The 19,423-nt window shown below is 40.2% G+C and overlaps 2 protein-coding genes across 4 annotated transcripts in view; one reads left to right on the top strand and one right to left on the bottom strand.

The window, feature by feature from the left end:
• The window catches only part of lysmd2 (LysM, putative peptidoglycan-binding, domain containing 2), a 391,867-nt gene that overhangs the window by 277,776 nt on the left and 94,668 nt on the right, over positions 1-19,423 (bottom strand). The window lies entirely within an intron of this gene.
• Positions 1,927-19,423, top strand: part of dmxl2 (Dmx-like 2) — a 39,968-nt gene continuing 22,471 nt past the window's right edge. For 2 of the 3 annotated variants that reach the window (XM_062424614.1, XM_062424632.1), the window contains exons 1-20: positions 1,927-2,300; positions 10,281-10,406; positions 10,674-10,745; positions 10,867-10,945; positions 11,156-11,300; positions 12,224-12,290; positions 12,419-12,591; positions 13,675-13,855; positions 13,978-14,158; positions 14,277-14,495; positions 14,586-14,857; positions 15,313-15,582; positions 15,803-16,032; positions 16,239-16,441; positions 16,579-16,700; positions 17,271-17,360; positions 17,480-17,588; positions 17,704-17,823; positions 18,014-18,241; positions 18,452-18,738. In XM_062424614.1, the coding sequence (XP_062280598.1) occupies positions 2,214-2,300; positions 10,281-10,406; positions 10,674-10,745; positions 10,867-10,945; positions 11,156-11,300; positions 12,224-12,290; positions 12,419-12,591; positions 13,675-13,855; positions 13,978-14,158; positions 14,277-14,495; positions 14,586-14,857; positions 15,313-15,582; positions 15,803-16,032; positions 16,239-16,441; positions 16,579-16,700; positions 17,271-17,360; positions 17,480-17,588; positions 17,704-17,823; positions 18,014-18,241; positions 18,452-18,738 (3,261 nt within the window). In that variant the 5' untranslated portion in view covers positions 1,927-2,213. The remainder of the gene's footprint in view (positions 2,301-10,280; positions 10,407-10,673; positions 10,746-10,866; positions 10,946-11,155; positions 11,301-12,223; positions 12,291-12,418; positions 12,592-13,674; positions 13,856-13,977; positions 14,159-14,276; positions 14,496-14,585; positions 14,858-15,312; positions 15,583-15,802; positions 16,033-16,238; positions 16,442-16,578; positions 16,701-17,270; positions 17,361-17,479; positions 17,589-17,703; positions 17,824-18,013; positions 18,242-18,451; positions 18,739-19,423) is intronic. The other variant, XM_062424623.1, reaches the window with a different exon arrangement.

The raw sequence follows: 19,423 nt of genomic DNA, 5'->3' as shown, positions 1-19,423 counted from the left end.
ATTTAGAAAGGCTTATGAAGGGCAGTGTTGCATTGTTCTGTGACATTAATTACTGAGAAGATAGCCAATGCATATTTTTTTCTTCTAATAACACGGATAATATTTTCCTGTGCTTCATCAGTCATTGTTGGCCGTTTATGATTGCAGAAATAGCTGTAAAGTTTGACACCCAAAGCTCAAAAAATGCTAGTCACCGAATGCTAAATGGACAGACATAATATTACATATGCCGCATGATGAGTGGCCACGCCATTGTTGTTGACACTGTTTATGTGTATGTGTCACGTTCTCTCTGGGCCACTGCCTGGCAATTTTCTGTTCTGTTGTCCTGTGTGTCATGGTGGCTGGCAGGCAGGCCCTGTCTGATGATGTCAGTGTGGTTTAACTAACTAGGCCAATGATGTTTGGTTGTGTACCCCTGTGGATCTGTGTCAGTGCTCTTGTCGTTTATCTTGAAACAATACAATGGGTGTGTAAGAGGGGGTACAAAAGGGGAAAGGGATAAACAGCATTATGTTGATTTGCTCCATTAAATCTCATCAGTGAGATGAAGGAGAGTAGATACAGCTGCAATGAACCTCAGCCATTCTAGCTCACTCATCTGTATGCGGTCAAATGTCAAACAGTCTTGGACATTGTTGTGACACTATTTCACATCTTATGTTGTAGTGCTCACAAGAGATGCTGCCCATGACATTAGGGCTCTAAATAATGATTACTTTCATCATCTATCAATCTTCAGATCATGTTCTCTCTTTAATGATTAATTGTTTAGTCTATAAAACATGAGAAAATAATGGAAAATGCCACACCTTCAAATTGATTTTCTGACCAACAATCTAAAACTCAAAGACATTCAATTTACTACAATATAAAACAATGCAAAGCCTCACATTTGAGAGGCTGAAAATGTACTTGACTAGTAGATGACAGTTAATTTTCTCTTGATCGGCCGAAGACAGATATCATTTTTGTTCATGATCTAACTGAGTGATTGTAGGACTGCATCATATGCATAATAAAAAGAGGAATTATGTCCTTATTAGACTCGGATAGGGAGACAGGGGGTCCATTAACCCCATACAGTAAGAAAATTGTCTACAAACAGCTCCATAAATGTGATTCCATCAAAGTATGTCTTCTCTCTGTTGCATGCTGTTTCTTGTTAACATTTCCATTTCTAAACTTTCATTACTAATGAGATACTATCTCAAAATATTGATTTAGTATCTCAAAATAATGAGAAACTATCTAAAAATATTGCCTTAGTAACTCAAAATAATGAGAAACTATCTCAAAATAATGACTTATCTTATGCCTTAATAGTATTTCATTAATTTGAGATAGTATCATTATTTTGAAATACTAAGTCATTATTTTAGTCACTAAGTCATTATTCTGACTTACTAAGTCATTATTTTGAGACACTAAGTCATTATTTTAGTCACTAAGTCTTATTATTTTGAGGTTTCTCAAAGGTTTCTATTTTTTTTTTCATCACACTGGCGGGAAAGAGGCTTCGATAATTGACAAAATTATTACACTATCTGTTTTGATTTCACCCCCAGACCCTACATTTAAGATCAATGAACTCAAATATACAGAGGGGCGCGCCGTAAACATAGATAACAAGTAATAGAACAGCTGTACAGAGTCGCTCAGAAGAACGACTAGTAGATAGTAGAAGTAAAAATGTATGTCACTTTAAACAACAGTAAGTATTAGTCCACGGGTGACGTTTTAAATCCATAAGTAATCCCCCATCAGGTAAAAAATTAAGGATCAGATAGCTTCCCGATCTAGCTCTTCTATATCTATGGCCATTCAGTCGTGCTTGAACAACGTCGTGAACGCGCATGTCAGGTTCGCTGCGGAGATCCTGCTGCCTCGGCTCTCTCACGATTAATCGCAGGGATGGTGTTGACAGCGAGAGGCGACGGACGACGGACTAGTTTTACATGCTAAAAACTAGGTGACAGGGCCTGGTGAAATTAAATTCATACAAGCCTCGAAACACTAAATCACCGTAACCTCTCTGCCTCCTGTTTTTGTGGAGGGAGACGACGAACGGGAGCTACGAGGCCGACGACAACGTGAATGGTTACTGATGGCATTCCCAGTCGGTGTTAGATGGAGAAACCGAAAGGGTGGACTCGTTATACATAATTAAAAAAAGAAAAAAACCTCATCTGCTGCTTTAAAATATAAGGAAAATGCATCTGCATCAGGTGCTGACGGGAGCTGTAAACCCTGGAGATTGCTGCTACTCGGTGGGAAGCGTGAATGACATCCCGTTTACGGTGAGGTTTTATTTTGATATTACTTGTATTCTCTCCAAGATGACACCCACTGAAGCTAAGCTAGCTGGATAGTTAGCTAGCCTACCTTAATAATATATTGGCTGTGCAAGCTAAAGCGCTTGGGCTAGCTTAAAACACTGCCGCACCGAGGGATTCACAAACACTAAGTCGACACTACTCGGGGCATCCCTATCACAAGCCCTTTTTTCATTCGTCTTGACAGTCAAGTCACACATACATTGACAAGCTAGCGTTCTCAAAGAGATGCTAAACGGTGATATATATATAAATATATATATACACCTAGTCCTCTACCGTTATATTATTTATCGCTGCTAGCCACTCAAATGACCTTTAGCTGCATCTCGTCACGTTAGTATTACTGCAAGGGAATCCCTTTGCGCAACCACAACATTATTGGCAAATATTTGCGATAGGTACACGCTATATCCGACTTTTTTTTTTTTTTTTTGCAGTGCACATTACATTACAGGTGACTGTGTGTGGGTGCTTTATAAAACTGCGCACCTAAGCTAGGATGTAAGAAAAAGAAAGAGAGGGGAGAAAAAAAGCAGCTTATTTTTTGTCTGGTGGCAGAAGTGGCTAAGCTTGCTACCATTTGGCGTTAAATCCTCCTCACGGATCATTAACTCCCTGTCATCCCAGCATCAGCCGCGCCAGCCATGACGTAGAGAGCCTTATATGGACACATGAGCTAGAGGGGCTGGATGTGCACAGTGTGTGTGCTGGGTGTTTGGTGATGGAAATAATATAGTGTCATTCATTTTAGTTGATTTGATGTTTGTGACACAGAATAAATAGACTTGTATACATACGGGCGAGGTTGACATCAATTGCTTAGACTTTATACACTCACTGGCCTCTTTTTTTGGGGACACCTGTGTAATCTTATGCAATCCAATACAACAGCTCTGCTATGCATACTACATTTATGAAGGTTGTACATTTTCAGGAAGGTGATAATGCTACTTTATGTTTATTACTGAGCTCATAGTGGGTGATGGTGCTGGCGTACCAGGGTGTGTTATATTAAATGGAGTTCATAATATTTTGTCCTCTCCATCAACATTAGGGGCTGATCAATACTGGATTTTTGGGGCAGATGCCAATGCCGATATTAGGGAATAATAAAATTCCAATATGGATATATTGGCCAATAATCTTATTTATACATAAACACACTTTTTTCCCCCAAATGTGGTTACCAAACACTCGTGACAAAGATATATAATGGAACCTGTGATATTTTACAGTTTAAGAATAAAATGACATCAGCACACTGAAGCAGTAAACTTCTTTGGGAGTTTAATATGTATATATTAAACTTGAATTAGGAAAAAATGATTAAATATACATAAAATGCTGCCTATATATCTTTAAAAAAATATTGGTACATATCACACATTATTAACTCTGATACCGATATATCTGTGATAGGCCAATATCGGCTGATAATATCGGTTGACTGATATATCAGTTGGACTCTAATTAACATACATGAGGGGGGCAAAATATTAGGAACACCAGTCAATATAATTCACCTCAGTTCACCACCACCACTTAGTAGGACCTTAGTAATAAACATGAAGTAGAATTATCACCTGGTGAGTGTATATATTTACACACATGCTGATCATACAATATGCATTAAACCAAATTCTATATGTGTGAGATGCATTGACTTCTGAGGTTATAAATATTCTTTGTCTGTCTGAGGTCTGGCAACTTCCCAGCATTTCTCTTTGTGCCTCACGTTGACAGAACCAAGAAGCCCCAGTCAATATCCCATTTAGTGCAGCCAGACGTGGGAAGAGCCTCTAATATTACAGCCTCCTTTTGTGATGGCAAACAGGAAAAAAAGCGCACAATAGATCATAACTACCAACTAATGTGGTGCCTCTCGTGCTTCAAAATGATCAGTTGAAGTTAATGTAGAGAGAGTAGAGTGTAATAGAAAGTGAAACTGCATCATTCTGAATCACCTTTTTTTATGCAGAGCAGAAGATGATTTTGATGATAGCTAGATGATCTTTTATTACATCCCATAAGGAAAACCCCTGGAAAAGACACGTATATGGTGTCCTTTGCATGCCAGCTTTTTTTCTAGTCTTCGTATAACCTAAATCTGTTAACAGTAAAAGCATGATATTATGTAATTTGTTTTCTTGCAATAAAACAACAGAGATTAGTATTTATTTGAAGTTAACCCTCACATACTGTTCATATTCTGACTCATAATTAGTCTCTATGCCAATTCACATTCATAAATCCCCCCCCATCAGTCATTAATACATGTGTGATTAGTCTTATAGAAAGAAAAGACATTCACAATCACCATTTTGTAATCCAGGAGAACATTTTATAGAATATGATGAATACAACAATATGTTTTAATGCTAATTTTTTATTTTATTTTATTTTTTTATAAATACAGGTCAAACTTGTACATTTTCATATAAAAATGTGTATTAGCTGCACATAAATTGAAAAAAAGGATGCAATTTATTTCCATTTTTGTAAACTTTGGGTCACATTAGGAAAAGTCAACAATAAATGTGTATATGGTGTTTTTACAGCTCTGAACAGTATGTAAGGGTTAAGGGTTTATTGACAAGTAAATGATTGTGAACACCTTGCCTCGACAGACAATTTCAGTCAGTATTGTAGTTGTATATTCTACATGACAGTAGGTCATAGCAAAAGCGTGACATTAGTCAAGTTCTTCCAGTGCGGGCTCAGATATGTTGCACTGCACGCTACCGTTCCCTCATGCTGAGAACACTGTTAACCTGCCAAATCGCTGCCAAATCTACAGCCTGGCCTGGTTTGTGCACGCAGCCTTTTAGAGAGTTGCTGTTTGTTTTTATTTTTATTTTTTAGTGATGCAGACACCTCTCTCCTGTCTGATAGTTTCCTGTCTGTCAGTGATCGTTGCTTTATACATTTCTGTTATAATTATAGAGTTGAGTTGCCCCACTTTCCCCCCTCACAATGTCCCCAGATCAAGGCTATGTGGATGTAAATGGGCGGGCTTTCTACCTAGGGTCATATCTGCTCAACAACATAGGACAGGGTTAGCTGTGAAGCTAAAGCCTTGCATGTTGCCTCAAGACCTCAGTTTATATGCCTGGTGTTCTCTCTCTGAGTCTGAGAGGGTATTTGAAGAACACTAGACATCATGTCCAATGCATTTACACTCACATTGACCCCTAGGCCTCCTAGGCCAGACCCTGATGCACACATGCACACAGTCACATACACACGCATGCACACAGTACCTACAACAACCATGAGTGTATCATTTCAAATGAGCAAGTATGAGGAGGCGAGACTACACTGGATAGAAACCAGTCTATCTCCATGCTGGACCTATCATGCATTGAGAGACATGAGAGTATTTTTGAATGGAGTGATGGACAGTAAGAGACAGGTGCTCAGTGAGCCAACAGATGGTGGTGGATGCAGATTTTGTGTTGAGAACTCGCTGTACCAGGATGAACGAACTAGATAGCTAATAGATGGGATCTGTTTGTTATTTAGACAAAAGGAAATGGGGTTTTGTTTTGGGTTTTTTGTGTCAATGAAAACTCTCACAGATGACATAACAGTTTAATCAGCAACAGAGCTGGTCAAGAATGAGTAGTGCTAAAGAAATACAGACCCAAATGTCAGATTTTGCTGTGTTGCAGTGCAGTAATAATAATAATAAAGGAAATACAAACACACAACAAAAAATGTAAATGTTCAGTCTCTGTATTCAGATTTTTTTTTTAAAATTACAACTCTTTACTGTTTTTATTTTTTGAGTTATTTGGTGTGGTGTGTGTCTGTTAACACTGAGATGTATATGATAATGTCCTCTTGAGAGGTTGCCATAATCATGAAGAGAAAACACTATTTTCTAGCCTGTTGTGTTATTTTATGACCTGTGGTTGATGTAAATGCTCATACAAACAGCTTAGTGGGTTTAATATGCAGAGCTACACATGTGTGAACTACAAATAAAATGTATGTTCCAACTACTGTACAAAGTGATAGACTACCTACGTTTGTCAAGGATTCATAATTCTCTATATTGTGTATTTACTAATAGAAAATATTTATAGTGTTTTAATCTCTATGTGGACCTTGATCCTACATCAGAATATGGTTATTTCCAGATAATATAAGATGATGATGGTGGTGATTGTTTGGAGGTAGCCGTGATTTTATAAGGTCACAGGTGTGGGAATAGTTTCAGTGTGAGGATGGACTCAGACCACTGACTCGTGGCCATGTTACTGAAGGTACAGTGCTGTCAAATGTTTTGCTGGATCGCAGCGTTTAGGTATGTGTGTCTTCTGCAATGCACAATGCATTCATTCAGGGAGTTATGTCATTTTATGTCAAATAAGTCACTCATACAAAAATGTGGCAATCTACTACAAACAAATAAGGCATATTAAAACAAAAATGACAAGCTAACCTTTTCCAAACTCATCAATCCAGTTTTCAAAAATACATCAAATTTGGCTGAAATAGGTCCAGTCTTTTTTAATTCAAGCAACTGAAAGAAATAAATAGCTTCAATATAAACTGTGTTATGGTAGAGTTATTGGCTCCTGACACGACTGGTTCCTTTCACAATAATCTGATTAGTATATCTTTGTAATATCCTGAAAAATGTCAGTACACAAACAGAAACACACCCTCATTCATCTCTGTTTTGCGATCCACTACGGTGTTCAAATGTACCCACTCTTGCCGACTACAGGATTAAGTTGGAAATGTTATGACCAACAGACAGCATGGAGACAGATCGGAGCTGGACCTGGTGTAGTTTGGCTGCTAATGCCCTCTGTTCAGCTGCAGTCATGCTGCAGAGAGAATAACAAGGCCCATATGGAGTGACTATAGACTGTGGGATCAAAGTACATGTCTGAGCTTTAGGTTTAGTCTTAAAACAGACTGATAAAAAGACCACTTTATTCTAGGTTAAGAATTGGTGAATTCATACTTTTAAATATTTGCAGCTGAGGCTTTTAACTGCAGCTCAGAGTCAGTGAGCTTGCCCAAACATGAAAATGTAACAAATGGTAGCAGCTGTGTCTGCAGAACATGCTCGCATGATTGCGTTAGGCATGGGGAATAAGTGGCATTTGATGGAATGAAGGCAGAAGTGATCTCTCACTCTCTTCCTCTTATCTGCTTTCATTATCACAGCACATGACCACATTCACACTTTTCTTTGGAAACACATTTGTTGTGAAAAGCAGCTGCATCACCGCCTTTTAGTGTTTATCATTATTCAAACAGCATTTAAGATGCTCTTAGCTTGCAAAGACGTGAATAGATTTATGTATCATCAGTAATATAAAGATGCCTTCTGGATGAAAAGAGCCATCTTCCAACAGACTAGAAATGGAGTTACCTAAGCTTTATAAAGCATGATGCAGGGGTTTTCCAAGATGTGGACTAAACAAATCAGCCCAGAGTGGTGATTCAGTGACAGCTGTTTTTGAAACATTAGAAATTCATATCACATACTGCCTGTTTGACTAACAGGAAAGGTCATTGTTAGGACATCTGTAAAACCATGAAGAGCTTTACATGGTGCCCGGTAAAAAGTCATTTAAATAAAAGGTCACATGTCTCCAACAGACGTGACTCGAAAAATTGTAGTTCCTTTTTTTCTTTGTTTTTACAAAACAATACTATTACTTTGCAGTTACTTCTCTGCTCACTTTAAAAGCTGCTGCTTTATCAACGCTAATGTGTGACAGGGAGTGAAAGGCATCAACATTCTCTATGTAAGCAGCTCACATGAGTGACAGGAAGGAAACCTCGCTGCTTCAGGGTTGCACTCATCAAGTCAGCAAATTTAAAAGCCGCAGATATACTTGGGTGTTGATCTTCGTACATTCACACCAGGCTCAGTGACTTGTTAATGCCGTCAGTTGTTAAATCAAACAAATATCCTGACAGCCAGCATTATATTGGTGTAGAACTGGCGGCAAGCAGACAGCATATCTTCACTTCATTTGTTTGATTGTTATATCATTTCTAATCTATTAGTTTATTTACTTTATGATGTCAGATTTCCTCATGTGTTATTGTCTCTCAGCAGATGAATTCAGTCATGCATAAAGACACAGTGTACAGTCTTTGTGAATGTTATTGTGATGACGAGAACATAAAAAACAACTCATCTATTAATTGATATGTTGATTAAGACTTAATGAAACAAGAGTGGCAGTCCTTGCTGTTAAAATTGTATTAAAGCTTTCATCTGTATATATTAAGTTGTGTCAATGTTTACCATGAAGCCCCACAACAGTATCAAGCTGCTGCAACTAATGAATCATCCCACTTTGTGTCGCCATCCATCAGGACCTTGTTTGTCTATTTGTGTGTGAGTGTGTGTTTGAATGATGAAAGAAATACAGGACACACACAAACCCAAACAAAAAGAACAAAGAGATGATGATAGCTCATTCTGTTTAAAGGCAGATACACTCATGCTTGCCAGCCTGGCTCAAGGTCCCACCAGGTCCAAATTACCTTGCTGACAAAGAGAGTAGTCTCTTAGCCACATTCTTGTGTGTGTGTGTGTGTGTGTGTGTGTGTGTGTGTGTGTGTGTGTGTGTGTGTGTGTGTGTGTGTGTGTGTGTGTGTGTGTGTGTGTGTGTGTGTGTGTGTGTGTGTGTGTCAGAGGGGTGCAGAGCTATCCTAGACACTGCGTGACGGTGACTGCTTTTAATTCCAGCTGTAAGGAGCAAATGCCGCCGTAATAGTAAAGCACACACACACACAGGACCGCCCTTGTTTCTCTTTGTACTTATCTCTAATCCTGCTGTAACAATCATTACTATAACTTCACCCCGGCTGTCATTTTATATTACGCCACACTGGCTGTAATGTTGTCCTGTTGTGTGACTCAGTGGTTCCCAGACTCTCCTCCTGTTCTCCTGAATAATGAACGACACAAGCCGTCGTTCTGACTGTACCGTTGTTTTAAAGGCCAGCTCGCCTGTCTCCCAGGTGCTGCTGCCATTCTGCACATGTTTGCCAGCCGCTAGCAGCCACCATCGTATCAGTTTACCTCGCTGCTCATATCCAAATCTTAATACAGGTTAAGCAATTAGCACATGCTGTGTGTGTCTTGGGCTGCATTTTGTAAATGAGTAGGTGTTAGTTTTTTTTTCATGCAGTCGATCTGCTGTGTGTCGAATTGCCGTGCTAGTTTTACCATCACGACCTGCCAGTGTAATTGTGCTTTAGAGTACTTTTAAATTATTACGTTGTCGATTAATCTGCCAGTTATTTTCTTGATTAATCAATTAATCATTTGGCCAATAAAATATAAATTAACATTTGTAAATTTTACAAGGTGACATCAGTCCAAAACCCAAAGATGGTCAATATATCTAATTGTAAGAGAAAGAAAAACAGCAAATTCTCAAACTTTAGAAGCTGCAGCCATCAAATGTTTTCAATGTTTTGATTTATAAATTAATTGATTATCAAATTATTTGCAGATTAATTTCCTTTGGATCAATGAATTGACTAATTGTTGAAGCTCTATTGCCATACTATGTTAATCATGTTGTTCCATGTTCCTTTCAAATAATAATACATTTATATTACTGCCATTAAATCTTTGACGGCCTTCTTTTAGTAATTTAAATGATAATATATTGTGTATATATATATATCAGATTCATGTAGAAATTCAAGGTAGTATAAAACATACAAAACAGAGCAGTTTCCTACTCTACATGAAATATGAAGCTTACTAATGAATGGAGCTCCGTGTTTTTAAGTCTTATTACTTGAGACAAATCTGGGATTGGGATTTGTTCCAGAAATCTTAACTGGAGCTTTTTAATCCATTTTACAGGGATAATGATCATTTTCAGTTTCAGTGGTTTTATTCGTTTATTGTGGCTTAATCTGATGTGATGCCTGTTTCTTTTTCAGGCCTATGGCTCAGGTTGTGATGTAGTGATCTTGGCGAGCGACTTTGACTGCGTGCAGATTATCCCGGGAGCTCAGAATGGGAACATACAGGTGGGCTGTGTGGAGTGCTCCCACCAGCTTGGCAGGGTAAGTGTTGGCTGCACACTCAGACACACTCCCACACGCAGTTTTCGTTTTTTAGGTGTAGCAAGTGGACATCATCAATTGCACTGAGCATAAAGAAGTACATTCAGCCCTGTATTTGCTCTTGTCGCGTACTGCCGATGCTCTCCTCCTGCTACTCTGTTCTCTTGAACCACTCCCCACCTAACCCCTCTCCTGTGGGAATGACTGTGCAGAAGCACTGATGGGGTGAGTAATGTTGTGATGATGAACACGGCTCTTTATTTTTAGATTGCAGCATCCTACGGTAACACAGTCTGCATCTTTGAGCCTCTTTCTACCAACCCAAACAAACGCCACAAGGTGAGCATTAATGCAAGTGTTTTATGCATAAATAGTTGTTCAAATCAATACCTGGTGAGATTAATCACACTAGTTTGCCAATAACATTGCATGGTGTGTGTCGCTCTCCTGTCACTAACAGCAGCTTAACTATCAGTGGCAAAAGACAGGACAGTTCTTCCTCGATGCCATCACCTACAACCTGGCCTGGGACCCACAAGGTATGCCAGTGCTTTCTGTGTTTAACTGATTCACTGACACTGTCTGACTAAATTAATCCACTTCACACACAGCTCCTACTCACAGCCCCCTTTGGTTTGTCTGGAAGGACGTGTGCATTATGTAAGAGCCACAGTGTGCATGTGGCTCTGTGTACAGTAGTAGCCAACGTGGGACGTGAGGTGTGTAACTTAGTGCTTTTGTGTCCTCAGGGAACCGTATCCTAGCAGCAACTGAGCGGCTCCAGCTGTGGGCTCCGCCACTGACAGATGCCCTGATAGAGGAGGAGGATGGGCAGTTGACTGATGATGAGCCCCACCCTGTCCTTAATGACTGGAAATGTGTCTGGCAGTGCAAGTACGTCTAACAAAGCTATTTTTGCTCATTTAAATATAAACATCTGGCATGACTGACATGGGAAAAAACATTTCTGCTTCGGGTTACTTATTAGGTCAGCAGCAGAATTAATCCAAAGATAATTTGGTGTACAATCATATTCATAGCGCTTTCTGTTGATGAATTAAATAGATTCACGACAGCTTAGTTTACAAGCAAATTGATTTGCCTGGGTGTCAAGCAGACGTCTGTGTCTTAATTTTCCTAATTTCTTCCTCTCTCAGCTCTTGTAATTTTTTCTTGTAAATCTCAAGTGAGTAAAAACAGACTTTTTCCAAGTTTTTTAATTGAAAAATGCTTTTCTCATTTAAAAAAAAAAAGCAAATTAACACAGAATATTTGAACAGTTGTAAATTAATTTCATGCAATGTTTTTTCTACTTATGCTAGTTGAAAGTAAAATGACAACTGATGTTTTTAACTTTATCTTTTATCAGTTCAGAGTTAGTACCTTCCCCGTGCAGACTAAGTATTAACTTTAATTTATCAATTTGAAAGTGGTGGAATTGCATCATTTTTCATACTAATAAAGACCTATAAGCATATATTGATTATCTAAACTCATTTATACGCTGCTTCAAGCGAATGCTTTGGATTTACTGTTGCAAGCCGCCCTTGTGAATCTATGGACTGTGCTCTGAGCTGTGCAAACAGACATAGGCATAACATGCCATATTAGTATTTGTCATCTGATGACACAAGTGCATTCCCAGGAAAGCCAAAAGAACGAGGAAGTACAAACACTGAAATGGCTGATAACTCATGCACAAAGGAACCTCACATACAGCTGACAGCTGACAGGAGAGTGTTTTTATTTCCAGGGAGCGTTTCCTATGGAGAAGTGAATATAGCTAATGCCATTGTCTATACTTGTTTTTCTGTCAGGACTGCTGCATCTGTTCACATTGCCAAGTGGTCTCCTGATGGGGAGTACTTTGCAACAGTTGGCAAGGTATATGATTCATGTGAACATATTGCAAAACTAAATATTGGACAGTTTTTTCTAAATTTAAGATCCATATTGATATTTGTATGAAATAAAAATAATGATAATATTTATGCATGTTTGTGTGTACACAGGATGACTGTTTACTTAAGGTGTGGTATCCCACCACGGGCTGGCGTTCTGCAGTGGTGGTCCAGGACCTTTCTGACAAAAAACCTCCTCCTGTGCACTTTTCTTTTGTCTACCTGGCCCACCCCCGCTCGGTCACCGGTATGTCCTGGAGGAAGACTAGCAAGTTCATGCCCAAGTAAGAAAGTACACAAAATCACACACAATCTCCTACTACACACCTGTTCTCCCAGATTCTGATGTGTAAATTAAAGATTTCTTCATTTTCTGATTTAAGCTGTTGTCAAAATTGCTTTTCTCAGTTGCAACATTGAAAAAGCTGTATCAGCACAAATGGGAATTTCCCAGAATTGAAAACTTTCATGTGTTTCACCCTTAGTTTCTACTCTTAGTCAGTTTCCTGCATCCCGTGACATTAATATACACAATTTGTGCGTTAGACTTGTCACTGTAGGATATTCTACACACATTTCCCTTACCTCCCTGACACACCAGGCTGCCAGGTGTGAGTGCCTGTAGCTGATCATCGTCCCTAGTTGCTCTGTGTCTGGTCCAATGGGCACCAGTTTGCCATTATTGGTGGTTTTTTGGCACATGTAGAATGTGTGGTGGAACCAGAAGTGAGAAGGCGTTCTCTGTTTGGCTGAATGGCAGATGAGTGAATCAGTGATTTTATCACTTTAATGCAATCTCTGTATATTTCACTCCCACTTTTCCTTCGTCTCAAAGAAAATATCATGGGCTGACAAAACCAGTTAAAAAGTAATGCAAAGTACAGCCTTACTGTGTTACTTGCAATTTTTGTTTGGACATATTACCAATTTATATTCAAAGCATACAACAAGAGCATTTAAACAGTTTTTCTGTGAGTATCCAGTTTGTCATTTGATTGTGAATAAGGACCACTGACTGGTTATTTTCCCTCAAGCAGTGGTCTTTATTATCATCTTTCTTTTCACACTGTAATAAATCATGTCCATAGTGAGATTTGTTAGATTCATTGTAGTTTATAGAGAATAGTTGTATGATTGTAGAGATGGTATAGAGTAAACCACAGCAGCACATGCTCATATGCCATATATCACTGCTAATCCAACATGACATGAATTACATTAGTGTCTGGAAACAGAACTTTTTCTTGTTTTCATAATATGCTTTATATAGTTGGATTTAACATTTGTAGGTGAAAATATTGGACAGATCAAAAATAAAGTGATAACTGGTTGTGTAAGACAGTTGCATTCTGCTGTTGCCTTTCTAGGGGTTCAGTGTGCAATGTGTTGCTGACATCCTGTGAAGATGGTGTGTGTAGGCTGTGGTCAGAGACCCTGCTTCCAGAAGATAGCCTGCTTGGGGGACAGATCTCTGAGAACACACACTCCTTCAGCTCCAGCCTGCCAGGCCTGGCAGGCGGTAAGGACAAGATCCAACATGCTTTGGAGGTACACTCACTCTAAGCTATCAGACCAAACCAGAAATAAACCAGAAAATAATATATAAATATATTGATACAGGAATGACATAATCCCATTATATTGATTATTCTTGTACTTTGTTTGAACAGTCAATCCACCACCTGAAACATCTGCGTCGGGGCCGGCGACGGTCCTCTGCTCTGGTGGCACACAGTGAGCTGCTGCCCTCTCAGCTTGGCACACAGGACGCACACACTCACCGCCACATCGCTCATCATGCCAATGCCCTGTGTCACTTTCACATATCTGCCAGTATTAACCCCAACACAGGTTTGTTGAAACAAGATCAGAAACACAGTCTGTTCATGTGAGTCAAGCAAAACATTCAGTGCACCTCTGACCATCCATCTATTTCTGCTTCCTTCTACCTCCCTCTCCCCTCTGTCAGATATCCCATCAGTGCTGGCTGACTCTGCAGTGTTCAACCCAGACGACGGCACTGGTGGAGGAGGCTTTGTAGTTCACTGGCTCAACAATAAGGACCTAAGCTTCACTTCCTCCATGGATCTCTTTATGCTGCAGCTTCGTAAATTCTCTGAACAGCAGCTGGACCAGACCACTGAAGATCCTCTGGACCCAGAAGGATCCACTATGAAGTTTGACTTTGGTATGACCCACAACCAGGCCAATCTACATTCGCTAAACCCATTAAATTAACACATCATCATGATGATAATTTTGCTCTATGGATTTCTAGACCTGGACGAGATGTCTGACAAAGCTTCCTCAGAGCTCGGTGAGGAGGGTGAGCCAGGGGAGCAGGGCAGCAATAAGGCATCCTCACCAGGATCCAGCTCCAGCATGCCTCTGCCCTCGATGCTGCTGGAGAGGAAGATGGAGACTCTGACCACAGAGTGGAACAAGAGCCCCGACATGCTGTTCACAATCCACCCTACTGATGGCTCTTTCCTGGTTTGGCATGTGAAGTATTTGGATGAATTCAACCAGGGTATCTTCAGACAGGTTCAGGTGAGCGGAGAATTGAGAATTGAGAGCAGAGAGCATGAAAAAACATTTTCATGGCCTGCTCTAATTTCCATAAGCAAGTGAGAAACATATTTCCTAAGTATTATCTCTTCTGCTTTAAATCCAACAGTGAATTACTTACTAACTTACTTCACCTACTAACACACACAGTGGCAGCAGGGTGGCTGTAGTTAAACTTGTGACTCAGCACTCCCCCAGCCTTATATAAGACTTCTTTCACTCTCTGTGCATGTGGGCTTTGTCGTGTCATGGTTCATAAAACTGTTTTTATTAGATCTTTTGTTGTCACAACTCTATGAATCTTTATACAAACTATCTATAATCAAAATCTTGCATGTAAATAAGTTCACAATGCATTTGACAATATAGGTCTTTACTTATTGTGATTGAGAGCTTGTGCCTCATGGTTTTTCTTTCCCCTTCAACTCTCCCACCAGGTGTCCTTCTCCTCCCGTATTCCTGTGGCATTTCCTACAGGTGATGCCAATTCATTGAGTAAAAACATCCTGATGTACGCCTGCACTTTGACAGAGGGGGGGAGTGCCGGGGCAGGGGAGCAGGGGAGGATGGTCCAACGTATCTCTCGCTCTGCCTCAGCTTCAGCAGGGCTGGGTTCTCCTGCCCTGGCCCCTTCTTCCAACTCCCATCCTGGCACAAGTCCTGCTGTCATGATGATCTCCAAGCATGTTGATGGATCTCTCAACCAGGTGAGTTATTCTTAGAAAAAAAAATCTTAGGCTTCACCATTTGTTCAACCAATGCATGCATGTTTTTATAAATACTATTGTTGACCAACCCTCTCAAAAAATCTCACACCAAAACCATGCTTTCAGTGTCATAACCATATTAAGATATTTACATTATATGTTGTTTTTTTCAGGCTACCCAGCCCTCACTTAATTTATTTTTGACTCTTTCTGTCTCCAGTGGGCAGTGACATTCGCTGAGCGCTCTGCCTTCTCCAACGTTTTGACCGTATCTCACAAGTTCCGATACTGTGGCCACCGCTTCCATCTGAATGACCAATCCTGCCACACGGTGCTGCCACTGCTGCTCACCTCTTCTCACCACAATGCCCTGCTTACACCTCCCTCAGCCCCTGGCAGCCTGGAAGGAGAACAGCCTCCTTCCTTTCCCCTACCGAAAGGACTTCCCAGGTATGGAAGTTAATGAAGGAAGAATAAGCAGAACTCAATTAACAGGCAGATGAAGAGAAGTGATGCAGTGAACAAGAAAGAGATCAGAATAAGAGAGGATAGCACATACTCTGTACTGCAATATAAGAAAAAAGCTTTTATAGGGGATGGACTTGTCTTCTGCATGAGACACGAGTTCTGACTGAACATTTATTTTCTATTACCAGAAAGCAACTTCGTAATGCAGCTACAAGGACCTTCCATGACCCCAACGCTATCTACAGTGAGCTGATCCTGTGGAGGGTGGATCATATTGGACCCCTGTCCTGCACTGGAGGGGTGTCTGAACTGGCCCGCATCAACTCTCTCCACACCTCTGCCTTCAGCAATGTTGCTTGGCTACCTACACTAGTACCCAGCTCTGTACTTGGTAAAAATGAAAAATACTTGACATGGATGTTAATTGTAAATAATTTTGTAAATGAATAAGTATTCTAGATAAAATAGCAATAAATACATTTTTGGCACTGCTGGACTCTCCTGTGAACTTTGTGTTGTGTTTCTCAGGAACGTACTGTAACAGCGCCAGCGCCTGCTTTGTGGCATCGGATGGTAAAAACCTGCGTCTCTATCAAGCTGTGGTGGACGCCAGAAAACTGCTGGATGAACTGTCAGATCCTGAAACTTCTGTGAGTGGACACACTTACAACTGACTGCACTAGAAAAAACAAATACTGCTCACTGAGATGTGATATTCTGTCTTTTGAGTCCCTTTTCACTTAATCTATGTATCTGGATCTTTTTGTCTCACACTGTGGGTCACAAAGGACCAGAAATCGAGTCTAAGCTGTCTTGTGAACCGACATGTTGGGGTGAGGGATGATAAGTGTAGGTCAAGCCTGAAACATCACAGATCTGATATAACCATTTCACATATATTAAATTATTGTTATAGGCTAGCTTTTCATCATCTCTGAAATTTTCATTAATTTCCTTTTGTTGCTGCCTTTATTTGAACATTTACAATACAAAAAAACATCAGGCACACAGATCTCAAATTTAAGCAGTGATTATAAAGATGGCTAGGTTCCTCATAAAATTCATTATTTTTTCTTGGTCTCCAACAAGTTCCTACCTAGAATACCCTGTACCTGCATCTTGGATCATAATACGCACTGCTTTTCCACTATACTGCTGGTTTTAAATGCCGTACACTAAATGGATAGTTTACCATTTTTTTCATGTGTGTCTCTGTTTAGAAACTGGTGGGCGAAGTGTTTAACATCGTCAGCCAGCAGTCCACTGCCAGACCTGGATGTATCATAGAGTTGGACGTCATTACAAACCAGGTTAGCAGCTGCTCCGTTTTTGACACCTACCTCAGATTAGTGGTGGACAGATATCAGAGATAAACCTTCTGATTAATAGATTTAGTAACTTGTTTGATGCTATTTCCATATATGTCCAGTGTGGCGCCAACACCCAGCTGCTGCATGTCTTCCAAGAGGACTTCATTCTGGGTTACAAGCCTCAGACAGAACCAGAAGCATACACACCTGCCTTTCCACCTGGTGAAGGTACAGTACTCTTTAATTAAAACCCTGAATAGATCTATCTCCGAATATTTTCTGCATTTTTGTAAAACCTGATTGTCATTAGAAGAAAATGATGATATCATTTTACTTTTACCAGAATACCAACCTGCCCCATTTTCTGAGAAGTTCTTCCTGGTGGTGATAGAAAAGGATCTGAACAGGAACTCTGTCCTACAGATGTGGCACCTGCACCTCAAGTCTGTCCAAGCCTGTGTTGGTAAGTGTGGGGTACACACATCTGACCCGTTACGGGCCTATTCAAAGTTTTCTGACTATTAATTATGCACTCAATAGAGGCATTATACTTGTCTAGAAAGTATGAATTGTATGAACTCATGTCACATTACATGCCTCAACTGAGCTGTAAGTGTAGGCCAACAACAATATTTCTGTGTCTTTGTGTCCAGATGAGCCAAGCCCTGATTATAGCTTCCAGAGCCAGCTAATGGTTCCCAATCAAGTTTTGAATGCCGACTCATCTCCGGAGACCTCTCCTGTCAGACCCCTGCCACGTTCAGCCTCCACAGCCAATTTGCAATCAGCCAGTAAACTCATCCTCAGCTCCAAACTGGTGTACAGCAAGCGACTTGACCTGCCCCATGGGGTGGAGGTTACCAGAGCAACCCCCTCTGCAGGTTAGGATGGGCACATTCCTCACACACAACACTTGATTTTGCACAATGGAAAAAAAGAATCAGGCTAATTAATTTGTCATATATTGCAGGATATTAGTTCAAATGAATGTTAAGAAGAAACCAGGTTATTGAGAGGAAACTGACAGCACATTATTCATAATTTGAACTTCCTCTTAATTTCCTATCACTATCATCCTCTTCATACTATAGGTCATCTGAGTTCCTCCTCCATTTACCCGGTCTGCTTGGCTCCCTACCTGATTGTTACTACTTGCTCTGACTCTCGCGTGCGGTTCTGGCACTGTGCCGTGGAGGGTGATGATGGGAATAATGAGGATGACCGGGATAACCGGGTGTACCGCTGGGAGCCCTGGGCCCTTATGAATGAAGAGAAAGACAACAACAGTGCTGTGTGTGTGTCAGGGCGGCCTGTAGCTGTGTCCTGCTCCTACATCGGCAGGCTTGCTGTGGCCTTTAAACAGCCACGACAAGGACAGGTGAGAAATAAAAACTTTCCTTTAGAATGGTCTTTTCATTGTATTGTGCCAGGAATCCATAAAGGCTTTGGAATCAATTTAAACCATGGCAATCACCGCAAGGTGCAATTCCAATAAAAATGTAAATGCTGTGAATAAACATCATTTGGCTATACAGCCTGGACCAACAAGAGATAATACCACACATCAGCATATTAATACTTTACCTTGTGAGGCAGCTGGATACGCAAAACCATGACATCCCAAGATCAGGCGAGAATTCATCTTATCAGGCTGCCTCACAAGCTAAGACAGTGATAGATGGTTCATTCAGTCTCCTGCCAAGTATTTTTTCAAAGTACTTCCTCTTTAACAAACAGTTTCCAAGGACGACTTCTCAGATGATTCTGTGTAACAAACCATCTGACGCATCAGGTTGTTGAATACTTATTTATGTAAAGTGGAAATTGATAAGGGAGTGACTAAATTATACATACAGATATCCATTGTACATATTATACATAGGAGATATATAATAAAAATTGAGCCTTGGTAGCTGAAAAAGTTGAAGCGCATGTCACATAACTGCAACATCTGTGGTTCAGATCAAGCTGAGATCATACCCTTTCTCTCTCCCTCAAAATCAGACTATGTAAGAAGCTAATTCCATTTCCTGTAGCTACTCTGTATGTGAAATAAGTGGAGC

This window comes from Scomber scombrus, chromosome 1 (genome assembly GCF_963691925.1).
Source record: "Scomber scombrus chromosome 1, fScoSco1.1, whole genome shotgun sequence".
NCBI lineage: Eukaryota > Metazoa > Chordata > Actinopteri > Scombriformes > Scombridae > Scomber > Scomber scombrus.
This window is presented reverse-complemented; position numbering and strand designations above follow the sequence as displayed.